Genomic DNA, 17822 nt, shown 5'->3' with positions numbered 1-17822 from the left:
GCTGGGGAAATAACCATCAAATGTTTGGCATGCTAGGCATTAATAGGTATTTGTTAAAGGGCTGATTAAGTAAAAGTAATCATGCCAAGGCATCTTCTGAGTCTTCCCTTGGGTCAGCTCTCCTAAATAGTTCTTTTTTTTAACCCCATTAGGCAAAAGTTGTTTTTCACAATGGCTCACTCAATGACACCAGAGAGAAGTAGTACAAAAAAGGTAGCACTCAAGGAGCCATGACAGTTGTCAGAATCAACACAGAGTCATTTGTGTTAAAATCCTGACAAATGGAGCCAGGGAAGGTCAAGAAGAGAGGGTTCTCGTGTACAAATGCCTGAGAAGAAGAACAGCTGACAAAGGACTGATAAGCGGAGTATATAAGGAACTCAACAGGAAAAAAAATCCAATAATCAAATTAAAAATAGGCAAAAGATCTGAACAGATATTTCTCAAAAGAGACATATAAATGGCAAACTGGTATATGAAAAGGTGCTCAACGTCACTGATCATCATAGAAATGCAAATCAAAACTACAATGAGGTTAAAATGGCTTCTATCCAAAACATAGGCAATAATGAATACTGGTGAGGATGAAGAAAAGTTAGTTGGAATGTACATTACTACAGCCACTCTGAAGAATAGTGTGGAGGCCTGAACCCAGGAGGTTGCGGTGAGCCGAGATCGCGCCATTGCCCTCCAGCCTGGGTAACAAGAGCGAAACTCCGTCTCAAAGAAAAAAAAAAAAAAAAACCTAAAAATATAATTACTGGTTGGCTGCAGTGGCTCACACCTGTAATCCTAGCACTTAGGGGGCTGAGGCAGGATTGCTTGAGGTCAAGAATTCAAGACCAACCTGGCCAACACAGTGAGAGCCCATCTCTAAAAAAAAAAATAAAAATAGAACTACCATATGATCCAGCAATCCCACTGCTAGGTATATATGCACCTAAAAGAAAGAAAATCAACATAGCAAAGAGATATCTGCTCTCTCATGTTTACTGCAGCACTATTCCCAATGGCCAAGATTTGGAAGCAACCTAAGTGTCTACCAACAGAAAAATGGATAAAGAAAATGTCCTACAGTACACAATGGAGTACTACTCAGACATAAGAAGAATGACAGCCTGTCATTTGCAACAATATGGATGGAACTGGAGAACAGTGTTAAGTGAAATAAGCTAAGCACAGAAAGACAAACTTCCCATGTTCTCACCAATTTGTGGGAGCTAAAAATTAAAGCAACTGATCTTGTGGAGATAGAGTAAAATGATGGTTACCAGAGGCTGGAAAGGGTAGCAGTAGGGGTGGGAATGGGTAATAGGTACGAAAATATAGTTAGACAGAATAAATAAGATACAGTGTTTGATAGCACAGCAGGTGATTACAGTCAATGATAATTTACTGTACATATAAAAATAACTAAGAGTATAATTGTAATGTTTTTAACACTGTAGGGAGCCAGCCCTACATCACCCGTGGGTACCGCAAGTACGGTGGCGACAAAGGAATGAGAAAAAGATTAAGAGAAAAAGTGGGACCGGGGGGCCACACTTTATTACCCTGGAGGTGACAGTGAAGGCCCCAGCTCTCATCATCCACACTATTTATTGATTACAATCACTTTGATCTATAGGGTAGGGGTGGAGTGATGGAGGAGTGAATCAGTGAGCCGGAAGTGGTGTGTCATCCTAAGGATTGATAACAGTGGTGGTTTGGGAGTTCCACAAAACAAGAACCTGTGGTTATATTTAGCTTATTATCTATGTACAGCTGATGGAACCCGGGCCTTACACGGAGCCTACAAGTCTGGCTATGTCACAGTGCTACGAAGGGGTTTTATGTCCTTGAGGACAATGTTATGGTAACAGAGCCGAGGTCACCCTACACTGGAACATGAGGCATGAAGAGGACTTCCTCCTCAGAGGCCTCCTGCGGGCTTCCGCAGTTTGTTGTTCCTTGTTTATATGTTACTTATAACCAATTTATGTAGGCACTCTGTAAGTCCTTTCTCCTTTGCAGCTTTTCCCAACATAACACAAAGAAATGATAAATGCTTGAGGTGATGGATACACCATTAACTCTGATATGATTATTATGCATTGTATGCCTGTATCAAAATATCTCATGTGCTCCATAAATACATACACCTACTATGTACCCATTAAAAATTTTTTAAAAAGAATAATCATGAGATTGCAAAAAACACAACCTTGCCCAAAGGCCATTGTAACCTTACACACACACATACACAGATACTTCTGTAAGGACATCTGACCAGCAACTGCCCATCCAACCTTGGACTGATGCCACCTTTGTGACTCATCCTTGTAGCCAATGATAACTGATTCAAAATAATTTATGTAATTCTCATTTTGTCCTTAAAAACATCCCTTCCCCCAACCTCCTTAAATAGGCACATAATTTACTATATCACACATATTCCCATTGCATTGCTACTCTAAAATAAATATTTTCTTAGAGTCTCTTTCTGTTACTTAGATCGGCAGTGGAAAAGGCAAAAAAATACCATATTTGAATAGATTGTATTTCATTTTAAAACAAGTTTTGGGTGTTTTTTTAAAGAACAAATTTGATTTGATACAATTCAAAATGGTAAAATAATAATGTATTTTGGGAAAGAACTATTTATTATTTAAAGTCTGTGGATTTAAATTTCCCATTACATACTATAGCCATCTATAATTATAATTCAGGCTGCCAGCTGGGAAAAACAAACAAAACGACAACTTCTAGGGTGGAATAAAAAGGAGGAAGGAAGGCAGTTTAGGTCTTCAGCCCCTACTTATTACCAGAAATCACCTGGATCCCCCATTAAACCATACTCCTGGACTTACCACACAGATCTAATTAAGTCTAGAATGGGACATAGTTTTGGTTTTAACAGGTGCCTCAGGTGATTCTGATAGAAATGGGCCTTCAGACAGTTCTAAGGTTGAGGGACTTAGAAGAAATTTCAGGAAGCAAAAAGACCTGAATTAAAGAAAGCTGTAACAGCAGTAATAACGTGAGAGGGCAGATTACAGCCATATCTGCAGGATAGAATTAGCAGAGCTTAGTGATTTATTGGATATGAACGATGAGGAAGACTCTAAAGGCAAATGAGATAACAGTTGTGCCATTAAAAAGAGTCTATTGAGAATTCAGAAATATCAGAGCTTTTGTTTGTTTCTTAAGATGGGGGTTGAGAGATAAGGAGGTATTCCCGTTACAGTGATGACTTCAACATTCACTAAAGTGAATTTGAGGTGCTTATGTGACATTTGGAGGAACTGTCCAGAAGGCATCACAAAAACAGCCTAGAGTTCAAACATGACGTCCAGGAAATGGAGACTATGGTTAGGGAATCATTGGTATTTTAGCGGTAGGTAAATCCTACAGAATGAATTCTTTCAAAAAAGCCAAAAATTACTCGTTTGAATTTTGCAAACTACAGTTTTGCCGGGCTTCTTAGCGACAACTGCAGCTAAATGTGGGGGACAGAGCCTGAAGTGGCCCCGAAAAGCCCCCCTTATCTGGCAAAGCCCACTCCAACACCATTCCGGAGCCCGACCCATACCAAAGCAAAGGTCTAAGCACCTAAGAGGCCGATTCACCACCCTACAGCTCCGCGGTGAAGATATTTCCCCTAAGGGCCTAACTCCTGAATGGGTACAGCAAGTACACCTTAAGTACAGAAAGGTACATATCCCCCACTCAGGTCAAGAGGAGGCAGCGAGGTGGGCCAAGATACATGGTAAGGCCCAGGGAGTCTTTTATCAACCGACTCCGCTGAACTTTCCGCCCTCCCAGGGGTCTCAGAGGGCCAAATCCACTCACTTCTCGGAGCGTCTGGCCCAGCATGGTCCCCTTGCCCAGACTGCTACCATAGGAGCCAGGCAAGGAGGAAAAAGAGGTCACCGGTCGCTAGTGATGTTACATGGGCGCAGCCATCTTTAATCGTCACTGAGCCCTTCAACACCGAATACTTGGATTGGTTGAATTGCAGCCCGAGGAAATGATCTTTGCAGGCGATTGGTTGGCGCCGCAAAGCCACACCGGCGGCTAAGGAGAGCGCCGCGGAAAGGAGACTGCTGGCCAGGGTTGCGGCGGCAGCCGACGAGTCTTCAATTTTCTGGCGTTGGATCGTGAGCGGTGTCTGTTTGTCCCGCCGAGGGCTCCCAGGACAGGGCAGGGATCTAGAGGGGTTGCATACCGGCTTTTCTTTTCTCATTTTTTTTTTAAAGGGGAGGGGGTCAAAGGGAGGGAGGAGAATGGACAGAATACTGACTGGAACGTTAATTAAAGCATTTCATATGCCAAGAGCAGAATAACAGTTCCATATTCTTCATAAAGTTTCTCCATTAGATTAACTTCATTTTGGAATGCTCATTTTGCATGCTTAATTTTGAAATTAGCCCGGTTAACTGAATTCAGGGGTGAGAATTTGATCCAGTCCAAGTTTGAGCACTCAGTTCAACCAGCTTACGATGGAATTTCTGAAGACTTGTGTACTTAGAAGAAATGCATGTACTGTGGTTTGCTTCTGGAGAAGCATAGTTGTCCAGAAGCCTTCAGTTAGAAAGATTAGTACTACCTCTCCAAGGAGCACTGTTATGCCTGCTTGGGTGATAGATAAATATGGGAAGAATGAAGTGCTTCGATTTACTAAGAACATGATGATACCTATCATACACTATCCAAATGAAGTAATTGTCAGAGTTCACGCTGCCAGTGTAAATCCTATAGACGTTAATATGAGAAGTAAGTTTTCAAAAGATATTTTTACCTTTTTAAAAAAAAAATCACTTTCCTAAGGTATGCGGTTTAAAGAAATTATTTGACTACGCTTCTTTGGTTAACACAAAGAAATCATTTAGGTTTTTAACAATACCTCTGCAAATATTATTTCCAAAATTTTGAAATTGCAATGACCGGAGTATCCTTCTGGTCATTTATATTGCCAAATTATAAGCTTGATTATATTTTGTCATGCTTATATGCTTATATAATGTCAAGCATTATATTTGCCATGCTTTCTTAAATATGTAAGTTTAGACTTGAGAGCTGTGTCTGTAGCTAACTTTTTTGTTTTGTTTTTTTGAGGCGGAGTATCGCTCTTGTTACCCGGGCTGGAGTGCAATGGCGCGATCTCGGCTCACCGCAACCTCTGCCTCCTGGGTTCAGGCAATTCTCCTGTCTCAGCCTCCTGAGTAGCTGGGATTACAGGCACGCGCCACCATGCCCAGCTACTTTTTTGTATTTTTAGTAGAGACGGGGTTTCACCATGTTGACCAGGATGGTCTCGATCTCTTGACTTCGTGATCCACCCGCCTCGGCCTCCCAAAGTGCCGGGATTACAGGCGTGAGCCACCGCGCCCGGCCAGTAGCTAACTTTTTTTTTCTTTTCTGCCCAGATTGGAGTGTAGTGGCCCTAACTCAGCTCACTGTAACCTTCGCCTCCTGGGTTCAAGCAATGTCTTCTGCCTCTGCCTCAGCCTCCTGAGTAGCTGGGATTACAGGTGTGTGCCACCACACCTGGCTAATTTTTTTTTGTATTTTTAGTAGAGACCGGGTTTTATTCACCATGTTGGTCAGGCTGGTCACAAACTCCTGACCTCAGGTGATCCGCCTGTCTCTGCCTCCCAAAGTGCTGGGATTACAGAGGTGCATGCCCAGCCTACGTCTGTCCTGGGAACTAAATTTCTGTCCTGGGAACTTTGTGGTGTTCTGAGATCCGTCACAAGCTTTGGAGGTAATAGTTATGTTTCCTAGTAAGTTCATAATTTGCTTTTTTTTTTTTTTTTGAGATGGAGTCTCACTCTGTTACCAGGCTGGAGTGCGGTTGTGCAATCTCGGCTCACTGTAACCTCTGCCTCCCGGGTTCAAATGATTCTCCTGCCTCAGCCTCCCGCATAGCTGGTACTACAGGCGCACACCACCACACTCAGCTAATTTTTCTATTTTTAGTAGAGAAGGGGTTTCACCATGTTGGCCAGGATGGTCTCGACCTCTTGACCTCATGATCCAGTCGACTTGACCTCATGATCCAGTCGACTTGGCCTCCCAAAGTGCTGGGATTACAGGCATGAGCCACCGTTCCCACTTGGAATTTGCATTTTTATAGTACACCCTAAGGACTGAAAGGCACCCATCCCCCACTCAGTTCAAGAGGAAGCCTTGAACTTCCTGGCGTGGTAAGGCCCAGGGACTCTGTCAAGAGTTCTCTTTACCATTACTTGTAGGTTTCTTTATTGTTCAGTAGACAAAGCAACAGAACAGGACTCCAAGATGTGGACATAGTACTTTCCTCATTTCTGCTATTGCATTCTGCCCTTAGCACTTAAGATCTATTTTCCTGTTATGCTCTATTCTAAAGGAATGTTCTTATCTTAATTTCTTTTGGATGGTACTGACAAAGCTTGGAGAGCACTAACTTCCTAAAATATATACTATACAATTATTATATTTATGTTAGTGCTGAAAAGATTTAGTATTGTGAATTAATTTCGCTTTGGAAAATAATGACAAAAATATTATCAGTCTTGCTTGTGGGAATTCATATGTCTTTTGAAGAAATCGGAAAACATCTTTTGAGATGATTGTGTTAATCATAGATCAGTTTCTGTTTTAGGTAAGCTGCCAAATGCAGTTTAGTGTAACCATGGGTCAGTGTTTTGAAGGACTATGTGTAGATCTACAGTGATATTCAACAGATTGCTTCAATAGCAATTCTTTATTTTAATTATTATATTTTAAGTTCTGGGGTGTTGAGAAATGTTAAGTTGTTGAATATTGAGAAATGCTGAGTATATGATAGAATATATTGTTTGCTAGGAAGAAAAATGGCAAGGAAAACCTAGGGCCCACCCACCCCCCCAAGTAGAAAACTACTTGGGGCATTCTAAAGTGGCAGGACAATATATAAAAATCACACACCAGTTAAAACAATTCTTTAAGCGTGGGACATCTGACCCTGCCCCACTGGCTCCCTCGTGGAGAATACTTTTTAGTTTGTCTGTGATCAGTGGTAAGCAGGCACCAGCTGCCTACTTGGCATATTTTGTGTTATCAGAAAATACCAAACATCTGTTTGTTAATAATAATCACCTGTTCAGAGAGAATAAATGTGTGGGTCAGAGTCTGCTCAAGGTCTTCAGCTGGGAATGCTGTCAGCCCCTTGAGGTTCTCATCTCGGAAGGCTGCTGGCCCCTGGGATGGTCCCACTTTGTTGTTCTGTCTGGGTCTCTGCTTCTCAATTCCTTCAGCGCTGCCTGGGTGGGGGTCTTGGCAGCTGAGCTCACTTGGTACTGGGATACATGTGCAGAACTTGCAGGTTTGTTACACAGGTATACATGTGCCATGGTGGTTTGCTGCACCCATCAACCCATCATCTACATTAGGTATTTCTCCTAATGCTATACCTCCCCTAGTCCCCCAGCCCCTCAACAGGCCTTGGTGTGTGATGTTCCCCTCCCTGTGTCCATGTGGTCTCGTTGTTCAACTCCCACTTATGAGTGAGAACATACGGTGTTTGGTTTTCTGTTCTTGTGTTAGTTTGCTGAGAATGATGGTTTCCAGCTTCATTCATGTCCCTGCAAAGGACATGAACTCATCCTTTTTATGGCTGTGTAATATTCCATAATAACAATTTTTTTTTTTTTTTTTTGAGACGGAGTCTTGCTCTTTCACCAGGCTGGAGTGCAGTGGCACAATCTTGGCTCACTGCAACCTCCATCTCCCAGATTCAAGTGATTCCCCTGCCTCAGTCTCCTGAGTATGTGGGACTGCAGGCATGCGTCACCATGCCTGGCTAATTTTTTGCATTTTAGTAGAGATGGGGTTTCACCATGGCCAGGATGGTCTAGATCTCCTGACCTCATGACCTGCCTGCCTTGGCCTGCCAAAGTGCTGGGATTATAGACATGAGCCACTGTACCCGGCCAACAATTCTTTTATATGACCTATGCATGATGAATTTATTTGTTCATGTACATATCCAAATACTAAATTAAGGTTAATGATAGAATAAACCATTTTTGTGCAATTTATGGGTAAGTATGAAAATACTGAGACTGTGACTTTGTTTCCTTTTTCTCTTTTTTCCAGGAGTGGTATGATAGGTTAGGGTAGCAATTCTCATTGTTTGGTTTAAGACCTCCTTTTTTTTCTTTTCATTGAGACAGAGTGTCGCTGTGTGCCCAGGCTGGAGTACAGTGGCACAGCTTGGCTCACTGCAACCTCTGCCTCCTGAGTTCAAATGATTCTCGAGTCTCAGCCTCCTGAGTAGCTGGGACCACAGGCACCTGCCACCATGCCTGACCAATTTTTTTGTATTTTTAGTAGAGACAGGGTTTTGCCATGTTGGCCAGGCTGTTGCTGAACTCCTGACCTCAGGTGATCTGCCTGCCTCAGCCTCCCAGTGTGCTGGAATTACAGGCATGAGCCATTGCACCTGATCTCCAGACCTCTTTACAGTCCTAAAAATTATTTGGCTTTTGTTTATGTGAGCTGTAGCTATTGATATTTACATTAATAATTAAAACAAATTTTAAAATATGTATTTATTTAAAATACAGTAAACCCCTTTTGTGTTAACATTACAAAGTTGAATCAGGATAAAAATATAGAATGACATAAAAATAATGACTGAGAGACAACTACATAGGTGAAGCACTAAAACAGGTAGGAGTTGATCTTTCAAAAAAGAAGCAAAAAAAAGTGAGAAGACTAGCCTTGTTTTATGCTTTTACATGTCTCCATCTGGTTTAATAAATACTGGATTTTCAACTGTACTTTTGTATTCAATTTTGTATTATGTTTTTTGAAATGACAAAGAAAAATCACATAGATAGACCATTGGAAAAGAAAGGATCTTTTAGAGTCCTTGAAAAGATCTTGGGGAGGTACCAAACTTGGAGAACTTCTGAATTAGGGAAATAAAGTCTAGAGTAACTGTCTTTAGGTCCTTTGACTCCAAATTTGAATGCTGTTACTTTTAACTAATGAATATATCCAGACCTGTACTGTTCAATATAGTGGCCACTAGCCACATATGGCTATCGAGCAGTCGAAATGTGGCTAGTCTGAATTGAGATGTGCAGTCAGTGTGAAATTCACACTACATTTCAGAGACTTAGTAAGAAAAAAGGAGTGTAAAATATCTCATTAAGAATTTTATATTGATTACATGTTAACTTGATATAAAACATTACTTCCTATATCAAATAAATATCATATGTTCCCTTTTACGTTTTTGGTAGCTACCAGAAAATATTAAATGTCACATGTGGCTTGGATTATGTTTCTGTCAGAGAGCACCTATTAAGACAATGTGATAGAATAACTCACACATTTATTTGAGGAAGAGGTTTGGGGAAAGACTTTTGGAGTTTTAAAGTAAGTGTGGCTGAAAAGCTCTGTTAATAATGAATTAAAATGACTTTGCTGTGACTGTCTCATGAAATCTACATTTGTATTCTTTGTTTAGAAGTAATAATTGCCACTACCAGTTGGGCATGTCATTTTCATTTATTCTTTTTACATTAGGCTTGAAGAGAGTTCAGTTTTTTATAAGGTATTTCTTTTGGTGGTAACTTTTACTCAGTGATCAGCATGTTTTTTCATCTCCTTTGATTGTAAGCTCTTTGAAGAACAATCCCATGCTTTGTCAACCTGTTTCAGTGTTTCACATATGCAGTTGTCATTCAGTCACTATTTCTATGCCATTTTATAGTTTTGTTCTGACATAAGATTACAAACTTCAGTTAGCAGTATTTTATCCATGTGTAATTTTTACATTTTGTCTTCATTTAGATCTGTTAGCTTTTTATTTCTTTAAATGTGCATGCATAATTCATGTTGTATATATTTTCATTTAAACAGAATGCCTGTATCTGGACTTTTCTTGGCTGCTGTTTAATAACATAATACTGTAAAACATTTTACTTTTATATAGCATTCTTGAAACATCTTAATTTCTTATGACTTGACTGGGTAATGTTGATCGCAAGTTATCCTCTTTGTTTTCTCTCCTGCCCAAATTCTTTTTGAGGATATGTTATTGTTGTTGGAGAAGATACCTGAAACAGTAGCTTGATGAAATAAAATAATGAGTAGAAGATTATAAACTGTAGGAAGCAGTTATTTCCCTTGACAAAAAGGCAGGAGACTTGTCTTTTTCATTTGAAAGATGAAGCCTGGCTGTTTTTCTGGTGATGGCCACTACTGTTGGGCATAAAATAATAAATTACAGAAATGGCTAAATAAATGAAGAATTTTAACATAGGAAAAAGATGTAGCCAACAGCATCATACCAACAAAGTTTGGTGTCTTTAGATGGGATTAAAATCTTCAAACAGATGACAAATTTAGGATTTTTCAAATTGGCCCAATTCTCTGAACAAGTCCAAGTAGCAACCTCTGTCAATGTGATGGAGCTCTTAAGGGCCCCATTCAGTCATCTGTGTCACCAAGCATGTCCTCAGTTACTAACTGCTAGCTAACGACATTCTGGATTCCGGGCTTGTTAGTAACAGTGAACCAGGGCTACTCGGTTGATATATTAGCATATCAGGAGACCAAGAAAACTAAAAACAACTTTGAGCCGCAGGCTCTGTACCTCAAAGAGGACTGAAACCTTTTTGCAGCTCTTAAATAGCAGCTAAAGTTTGACATAGCTAAGTGTCCACTTCTGATGTTCAAACCACATAGAGGTTTCAGTAAATAGTTTAATTATCTTTTAGCAGTGGAAAAGGAATGTAAGACAGGAAAAGTGAAGCACGTGACTTGTGAATATTACAGGGAAGTTTTTTTTTTCTCTGACAATGTAATCCTAATTGGCCAGATGGCAAATGTATAATGTTGGTATAATGGCCATCAGCTTAGATTTTCTAGGACTTTCCCACCCTGCAAACACTTTATCCCATGTATCTTGATTTTTCATTAGAAACACAACTCATGCAAGTTACCCACCTGTCAGCGTCTCTCTCCGAATCTTTTACCTTCCTTCCTGCTGTATGGATTAGCTGTCACTGCTTTCACGTAAGGCCAGCCTTTGGCTTGTGTTTCTAATTCCATCCCCTCTCACCTACTCTGGGATATCATTCCAGCAGGTATCTTCTGCATCATCAGTCTTTTCTACTGGATCATCTCCATTAGCATATAGACTTGCTATTTTATCTCCTTCCTTAAGAAAAAAAGCCACTCAAAAGTCTTCTGTCCATCCCAGTTACCACTTCTAGCTACTGCTCCATTTCTCTGCTTCCTTTACAACAAAACTATTTTAAAGAGAGTTCAGTCGTCTCATGGTCTCTAGTCCCTTACTTCCCATTCTTTCAAAAGCACACCACAAGCAGCTGCTCTTGGCCAGGTTAGCAAAGGTCTGTATGTTGTTAGATCCAGGTTTATTTGTTTTAAAGCCTCTTAGCAGCTTTGGACCTTATTTGAAAACCTGTCTCCCCTGTCAGCAGCATTGAATGCCTTTAAACGGACTCCTTAGGCTCTTCTGCTGCTTGCTTCTCATCCCTGAAATCTAATGGATTGCCCACATGAGTGGTTGTGGAGTCATAGAGAGACGTACAGAGTGAGTTAGTGACTGGAGCACACATTGTATGGGGCAGGGAGTAGTACATGACACTGGAGAGGTGGGCAGGGTGCCTATTATGGAGAGCCTCACTTGGCAGACATGTTCTCAGAAATATCAGGCAGAAGAGAGAATAACAGATACTTTTTTATTTTTTGAGAAAAATCACGTTATATGTGGAAGCCATGTAATAAACTATTCTGGATTATTATAGAGTAACAAATTTATTTGAACCCAAAAATTATAATCAAAAGAATACTTTAAGTTTTATTTAGCTGATATTTATGTACATCTTCTTTTTCTTCTTTTTTTTTTTGAGACAGATATTTATGTACATCTTCTTTTTCTTCTTTTTTTTTTTTTCCCCTTTGTCACCCAGCCTGGAGTGCAGTGGTGTGATCATGGCTCACTGTAGTCTCAAACTCCTGGGCTCAAGTGATCCTCCTGCCTCAGTCTCCTGAGTAGCTGAGACTACAGACATGTACCACTCTGCCTGGCTAATTTTTTAAATTTTTAGTAGAGATGAGGTCTCACTATGTTGCCCAGGCTGGTCTTGAACTCCTGAACTCAAGCAATCCTCCCACCTTGACCTCTCCAAGTCCTAGGATTACAGGTGTGAGCCACCGCACCTGACCTGTAAATAGTCTTAAAAAGATATGGGCGAGGTGTGATGGCTCACGCCTGTAATCCCAGCACTTAGGGAGGCCAAGGTGGGCAGATTGCTTGAACCCAGGAGTTCGAGACCAGCTGAGCCAACATGACAAAACCCTATCTCTACAAAAATTGGCTGGATGTGGTGGCGCATACCTGTAATCCCAGCTACTCCAGAGGCTGAGGCATGAGAATGGCTTGAACCCAGGAGGTGGTGGTTGCAGTAAGCCAGGATCACATCACTGCACTCTAGCCTGGGCGACAGAGTGAGACTCCATCTCTAAAAAAAATAAATAAAAAGATATGTATAATAAAACAACTTGATTTTACACATCAGAACAGATGCAACCAGGTGGCTTTTTATCCCCTCAGGAATTTATTCCAATTTTTTCCAAAGATGTTATTCTAGAAATATTTTTAAGGAGATGGGGATCATTTTCATAAATTATTGTCACCCTCCAATACTTGATATTCTTATCTTATTTATTTATTAACTTAAAGCAGCTTAAATATTTATCTTCACCAGACCTGGTTTCAGATACCTTTGTTGTTTAGAAAATTCATGAATGAATACGTTAATAAAGACATCATCTTCAAAGAACAAAGCAAAAGATAGTAAAAGTTACAATTTCACTACAATTCGACAATTTTGAAATTTGAATTTCAAAAATGTTTTGAGCAATAGTGGCTTTAGTTTAATAAGTGATTATCACTTTCCAAATTTACCTATTTGTTTATTTATTTTGAGATGGTGTTTTGCTCTTATTATCCAGGGCAGAGTGCAGTGGCGCCATCTTGGCTCACTGCAACCTCCTCCTCCGGATTCAAGCGATTCTTCTGCTTCAGCTTCCTGAGGAGCTGGAATGTGCCACCATGCTTGGCTAATTTTGTATTTTTAGTAGAGACGGTCTTTCTTAATTTGGTCAGGCTAGTCTCGAACTCCTGACCTTAGGTGATCCGCCCACCTTGGCCTCTCAAAGTGCTGGGATTACAGGCATAAGCCACCCTGCCCAGCTAGTAAATTTTTTTAAAAAAAGAACTACATCCATCTTTTTATGCTTTCCCATATAGTGGCAAAAATGTATAAGGTTACTTTTAAAAAAAACTTTTAAGTTCGGGGGTATAAGTGCAGATTTGTTATATAAGTAAGCTTGTGTCATGGGGGTTTATTATACAGATTATTTCATCTCCCAGGTATTAAGCCTTATACCCATTAGTTATTTTTCTGGATCCTCTTCCTCTTTCACCCTCCACCCTCTGTAAAGCTCCAGTGTGTGTTCCTTTGTAAGTGTCCAGGTGTTCTCATCATTTAGCTCCCAATTTTAAGTGAAAACATGGAGCATTTGGTTTTCTGCTCCTGTGTTAGTTTGCTAAGGATAATGGCCTCCAGCTCTGTCCATGTCCCTGCAAAGGACATGATCTCATTCCTTTTTATGGCTGCATAGTATTCTGTGGTGTGTATGTACCACAGTTTTTTTATCCAGTCTATCATTGATGGGCAGTTAGGTTGATTCCATGAGTTTGCTGTTATGAATAGTGTTGCAGTGAACATGCATTTGCATGTGTATTTGTAATAGAATGATGTATAATCTACATCTTGAAGACTTAAAACTGTACTGCCCTATAACCTTGTAGTAGTTTTAAAAGCATTTCATTCTTATTTGGAGAAAATATAAATTGTATTTTATAGGTGGTTATGGAGCTGCAGCTTTAAATATGAAGCGTGATCCTTTACACATTAGAGCCAGAGGAGAAGAATTTCCCCTGACTCTGGGTCGGGATGTCTCTGGCGTGGTGATGGAATGTGGCCTTGATGTGAAGTACTTCAAGCCTGGAGATGAGGTGAGTTAGGAAATGCCACTGTTCCTTTCCTAATTGTGCAAATTTCATTCTGTTTGTTTTGGAAGTATATTCTATGCTGATGAACTGTTTTCTTTTTTTCAACAAATGTATGGAGCTTTGACTAAAACCGTTTGGTTTGGTACTGTTGTTACATTTTTTCACAAACAATTCCAAAATATCCTGACTGTACTAAAGTTTTTGTTTTTTAAATTTAATACTTAAGAAATGCAAGACTTTGAAATATATAAGATTGAGGCTATTTTTTTCCTTGAAAGAGCCTTTAAGTGACTATTTCTACCTTATGGATGGGATGGCTTTAAAATAGTTAAAGTTTGGTATAATCTGTAACTTGTGCCTTTCAACTTTTACACCAAGAAATTATAGTGAGTTCATAATCATAGCTAACACTATTCTGGTTGCTTTTTATAAAATAACTCATTTAGTCCCTCTGAGGTAGATAAAGTTAGGCCTAGTTTACAGATGAGGAAGCCAAGCTATAAAGAGGTCTCATAGCTAATAAGTGATGGAGCTAGGATTCAAGCCCCAGAGACTGTGGTCTTACTGACACTCAAAAGTAGTCAGTAAATGCAGCAGGATATGCTGGCATCTGCTTCCAGTGTGGTTTAACTTAATAAATCCAGAATCATACTAAGTAATAAATTTATATCATGAAAATGATACCCCTGCCTGGCGTAGTGCTGACTTCTGGGTTTTTCACAGCACAGGATATATATTAGGGAACACCTTCATGCTTAGCTTTGGTCAGAAGATACCTGTGTTTCTAATGAAATTGTCTCTGTGTGTGTATGTGTGTGTTTCAGGTCTGGGCTGCAGTTCCTCCTTGGAAACAAGGCACTCTTTCAGAGTTTGTGGTAGTCAGTGGGAATGAGGTAACTTACCAACCCTGCTGACATGCATTAGAAAGTTTAAACAAAGACTGACAATATCTCTGAAATAAATTGGTTGTTTTTCAGATCTAGTTTATGTTTGATGGACAGTTTCTAAAGAGATAAGATAGAATATAGGAATTGTGGAGAGATTAAAAAACTATTTTGTGCCACTCAGTAACACTGCCTGCTAACGTAGTTATTTTTCTCTCATGGAGCATGGATTTGGAACAAGACCTGGAACCCCGCTGTGTTTGTTTCTTGGTTTTACGCTAGATAAATAGTTAAAAGCAGATATAGGCAGTGGAGAGGATGGATTAGTCATCAGTGGAGGCATGGAAATATCCAGCAGTTTTGAATAACTTGAAAAACAGGAGTCTAATCAAATATGGTCAGGAGACCTGACAAATTGAATAGAGAGAAGTTAACATTGAGGAAATTGGCTACAGAAGGGAGGGCAGGAAGGGGAAAAAGGGTGTTACTGAGATTAGAGAAAACCTAGAAAGATTTCTTTTCCAGAAAATGAGAGTAAAGGAAACAGCTGATCTCAAAAACTAATTAGGATGTGTTTTTGAGAGTTCATGGTTTATTTGGGTTTATTTCGGGACTAATGGGAATATTGATGTGGTCTTTTTATAAACAATGAAGTAGTTATAGCTAATAATATAGCTTACGTAACATTACTGAACCTCTGTGAGGCAGGTAGAGCTATTCTATACAATATTTATAGGGATAACCTTGGAGTGGGGTGTGCATCAAACACTGAACTGAAATAATTTTATAGATTTATCTAAGAAAATACAGTTGACCCCTGAACAATGCAGGAGTTGGTGCACCTACCCCTGTGCTGTAAAAAATCCATCTACATCTTTTGACTCCCCCTAAACTTAACTGCTAATAGCCTACTGTTGCCCGGAAGCCTTACCAATAACAAAAAGTCAACTAAGGCCGGGCGCGGTGGCTCACGCCTACAATCCCAGCACTTTGTGAGGCTGAGGCAGGTGGATCACATGGTCAGGAGTTTGAGACCAGCCTGGCCAAATATGGTGAAACCCTGTCTCTACAAAAAATACAAAAATTAGCCGGACGTGGTGGCACACGCCTGTAATCCCAGCTACTCAGGAGGCTGAGGCAGGAGAATCACTTGAACATGGGAGGTGGAGGTTGCAGTAAGCTGAGATTGCACCACACTGCACTCCAGCCTGGGTGACAGAGCAAGACTCCATCTCAAAAAAAAAAAAGTCAACTAACACATATTTTATATGTTATGTGTATTGTATACTGTAGTCTTCAAGCTAGAAAAAAAGTGTTATTAAGAAAATCATAAAAGTATACTTACTATTCATTAAGTGGATCATCATAAAGATTTTCATTCTTGTTGTCTTCATGTTGACTAAAAAGAGAAGGAGTAGGGAGAACAGGGGTTGGTTTTGCTGGTCTCAGAGGTAGCAGAGGCAGGAAATCCATGTATAAGTGAACTTGAGCAATTCAAAACCCTGTTGTTCAAGGGTCAGCTGGATTCCTGTGAAGGTAAATGTGCTTAATTGTGTTCATAGGTTTGCAAGTCATTGCTTGTTTTTGACTGTTGTCTTCAAACATAGGTTTCTCACAAACCCAAATCACTCACTCATACTCAAGCTGCCTCTTTGCCATATGTGGCTCTCACAGCCTGGTCAGCCATAAACAAAGTTGGTGGCCTGAATGACAAGAATTGCACAGGAAAACGGTAAGTGTATCAATCAGTGGCAGCATCTAAGCCTCTTTTCTTTCCTTCTGTAAGTTCCTTGCAGTAGATCTGTCAGAGCTTCGAAATTTAGGATTATTTACACGAACAGAGCTATGCTAATATTTGAAAACAATTTCCAAAGAACTTTTTTTGTGTCAGTTTGTGCTTTCTTAGTTTTAGTCTGTAGATTCTCAGCCCAATCAATTGGGAATTTTTTTCACTGAGATGTGTGGATGGAATTGACTTTAGGAGTCTGAACCTTCTAAAATAATGCAAAATTTTATATGTGATTCTCTGGGAAGAAGATCCATATCTTTTAATCAAATTCCTAGAAAGGTTAAGAATTGGCCAGGCACAGTGACTCACACCTGTAATCTTAGCACTTTGGGAGGCCAAGGCGGGCGGATTGCTTGAGCTCAGGAGTTCGAGACCAGCCTGGGCAACATGGTGAAAACGCTGTCTTTACTAAAAATACAAAAAATTAGCTGGGCGTGGTGGCACGAGCCTGTAGTGCCAGCTACTTGGGAGCCTGAGGCAGGAGAATCTCTTGAATCTGGGTGGGAGGGGTGTGTGGAGGTTACAGTGAGCTGAAATTGCGCCACTTCACTCCAGCCTGGGCAACAGAGCAAGACAAGGTCTCCAAAAATATATATATATATATCCTATAGAGTTTCTAAAGAATGATGTCAGGTGAAGATGTTTCTTCCCTACCTTTCCCAGGAGTTATTCTCACACTTGCATATGTCTATAAAGAGACTACAAAACTATTGAATATTCTTAAGTTCTCGATCAGTTCTGATTCCCAGTGCCTTGGGCGAGTGCTCATTTGGGTTAGTAGCAACATGGTGACCAGAAATGTCTCAGATGTACTTGAGTTTGTATCTAGACTCTGTTGCTTTCCAGCTGGGTGACCTGCTCATTCACTTTTTTATGAGTTTTGTTTTGAAGGTGAAATGAGGTAATATACGTTAAACTGGTGACACAGTTTATGGCACATGGGAGGCACTCAAATGGTGGTTACTATTGTTAGCAAGGAGATTATGGTGTTCTTTGTATTTTAGAAAGTTGCCATCATAGAGAAAACTGATGATACTAAGAACCATTTAATGATTGTAAGGAAAGAAAAAGCTGGAGGTCAAAC

At 40.1% G+C, this 17822-nt stretch overlaps 2 protein-coding genes across 10 annotated transcripts in view; one reads left to right on the top strand and one right to left on the bottom strand.

Annotated features, from left to right (window-relative positions):
- The window catches only part of QRSL1 (glutaminyl-tRNA amidotransferase subunit QRSL1), a 35170-nt gene extending 31211 nt beyond the window's left edge, over window positions 1–3959 (bottom strand). For both annotated transcript variants that reach the window (XM_002746876.6, XM_035296421.3), the window contains exon 1: window positions 3832–3959. In XM_002746876.6, coding sequence (XP_002746922.3) covers window positions 3832–3855 — 24 coding nt within the window. In that variant the 5' untranslated portion in view covers window positions 3856–3959. The remainder of the gene's footprint in view (window positions 1–3831) is intronic.
- A 99-nt stretch (window positions 3960–4058) lies between these two features.
- The window catches only part of RTN4IP1 (reticulon 4 interacting protein 1), a 56600-nt gene continuing 42836 nt past the window's right edge, over window positions 4059–17822 (top strand). For 2 of the 8 annotated variants that reach the window (XM_078369893.1, XM_035296424.3), the window contains exons 1-4: window positions 4059–4182; window positions 13917–14068; window positions 14890–14958; window positions 16557–16681. In XM_078369893.1, the coding sequence (XP_078226019.1) occupies window positions 13943–14068; window positions 14890–14958; window positions 16557–16681 (320 nt within the window). In that variant the 5' untranslated portion in view covers window positions 4059–4182; window positions 13917–13942. Of the gene's footprint in view, window positions 9391–13916; window positions 14069–14889; window positions 14959–16556; window positions 16682–17822 lie in introns of all 8 variants that reach the window. The other 6 variants (XM_002746875.6, XM_017971291.4, XM_078369891.1 and 3 more) reach the window with 4 other exon arrangements.

Source organism: Callithrix jacchus, chromosome 4, assembly GCF_049354715.1.
Source record: "Callithrix jacchus isolate 240 chromosome 4, calJac240_pri, whole genome shotgun sequence".
NCBI classification, from domain to species: domain Eukaryota; kingdom Metazoa; phylum Chordata; class Mammalia; order Primates; family Cebidae; genus Callithrix; species Callithrix jacchus.
Note: the sequence above shows the minus strand (reverse complement) of the source record. Positions and strands in the feature narration are given on the sequence as shown.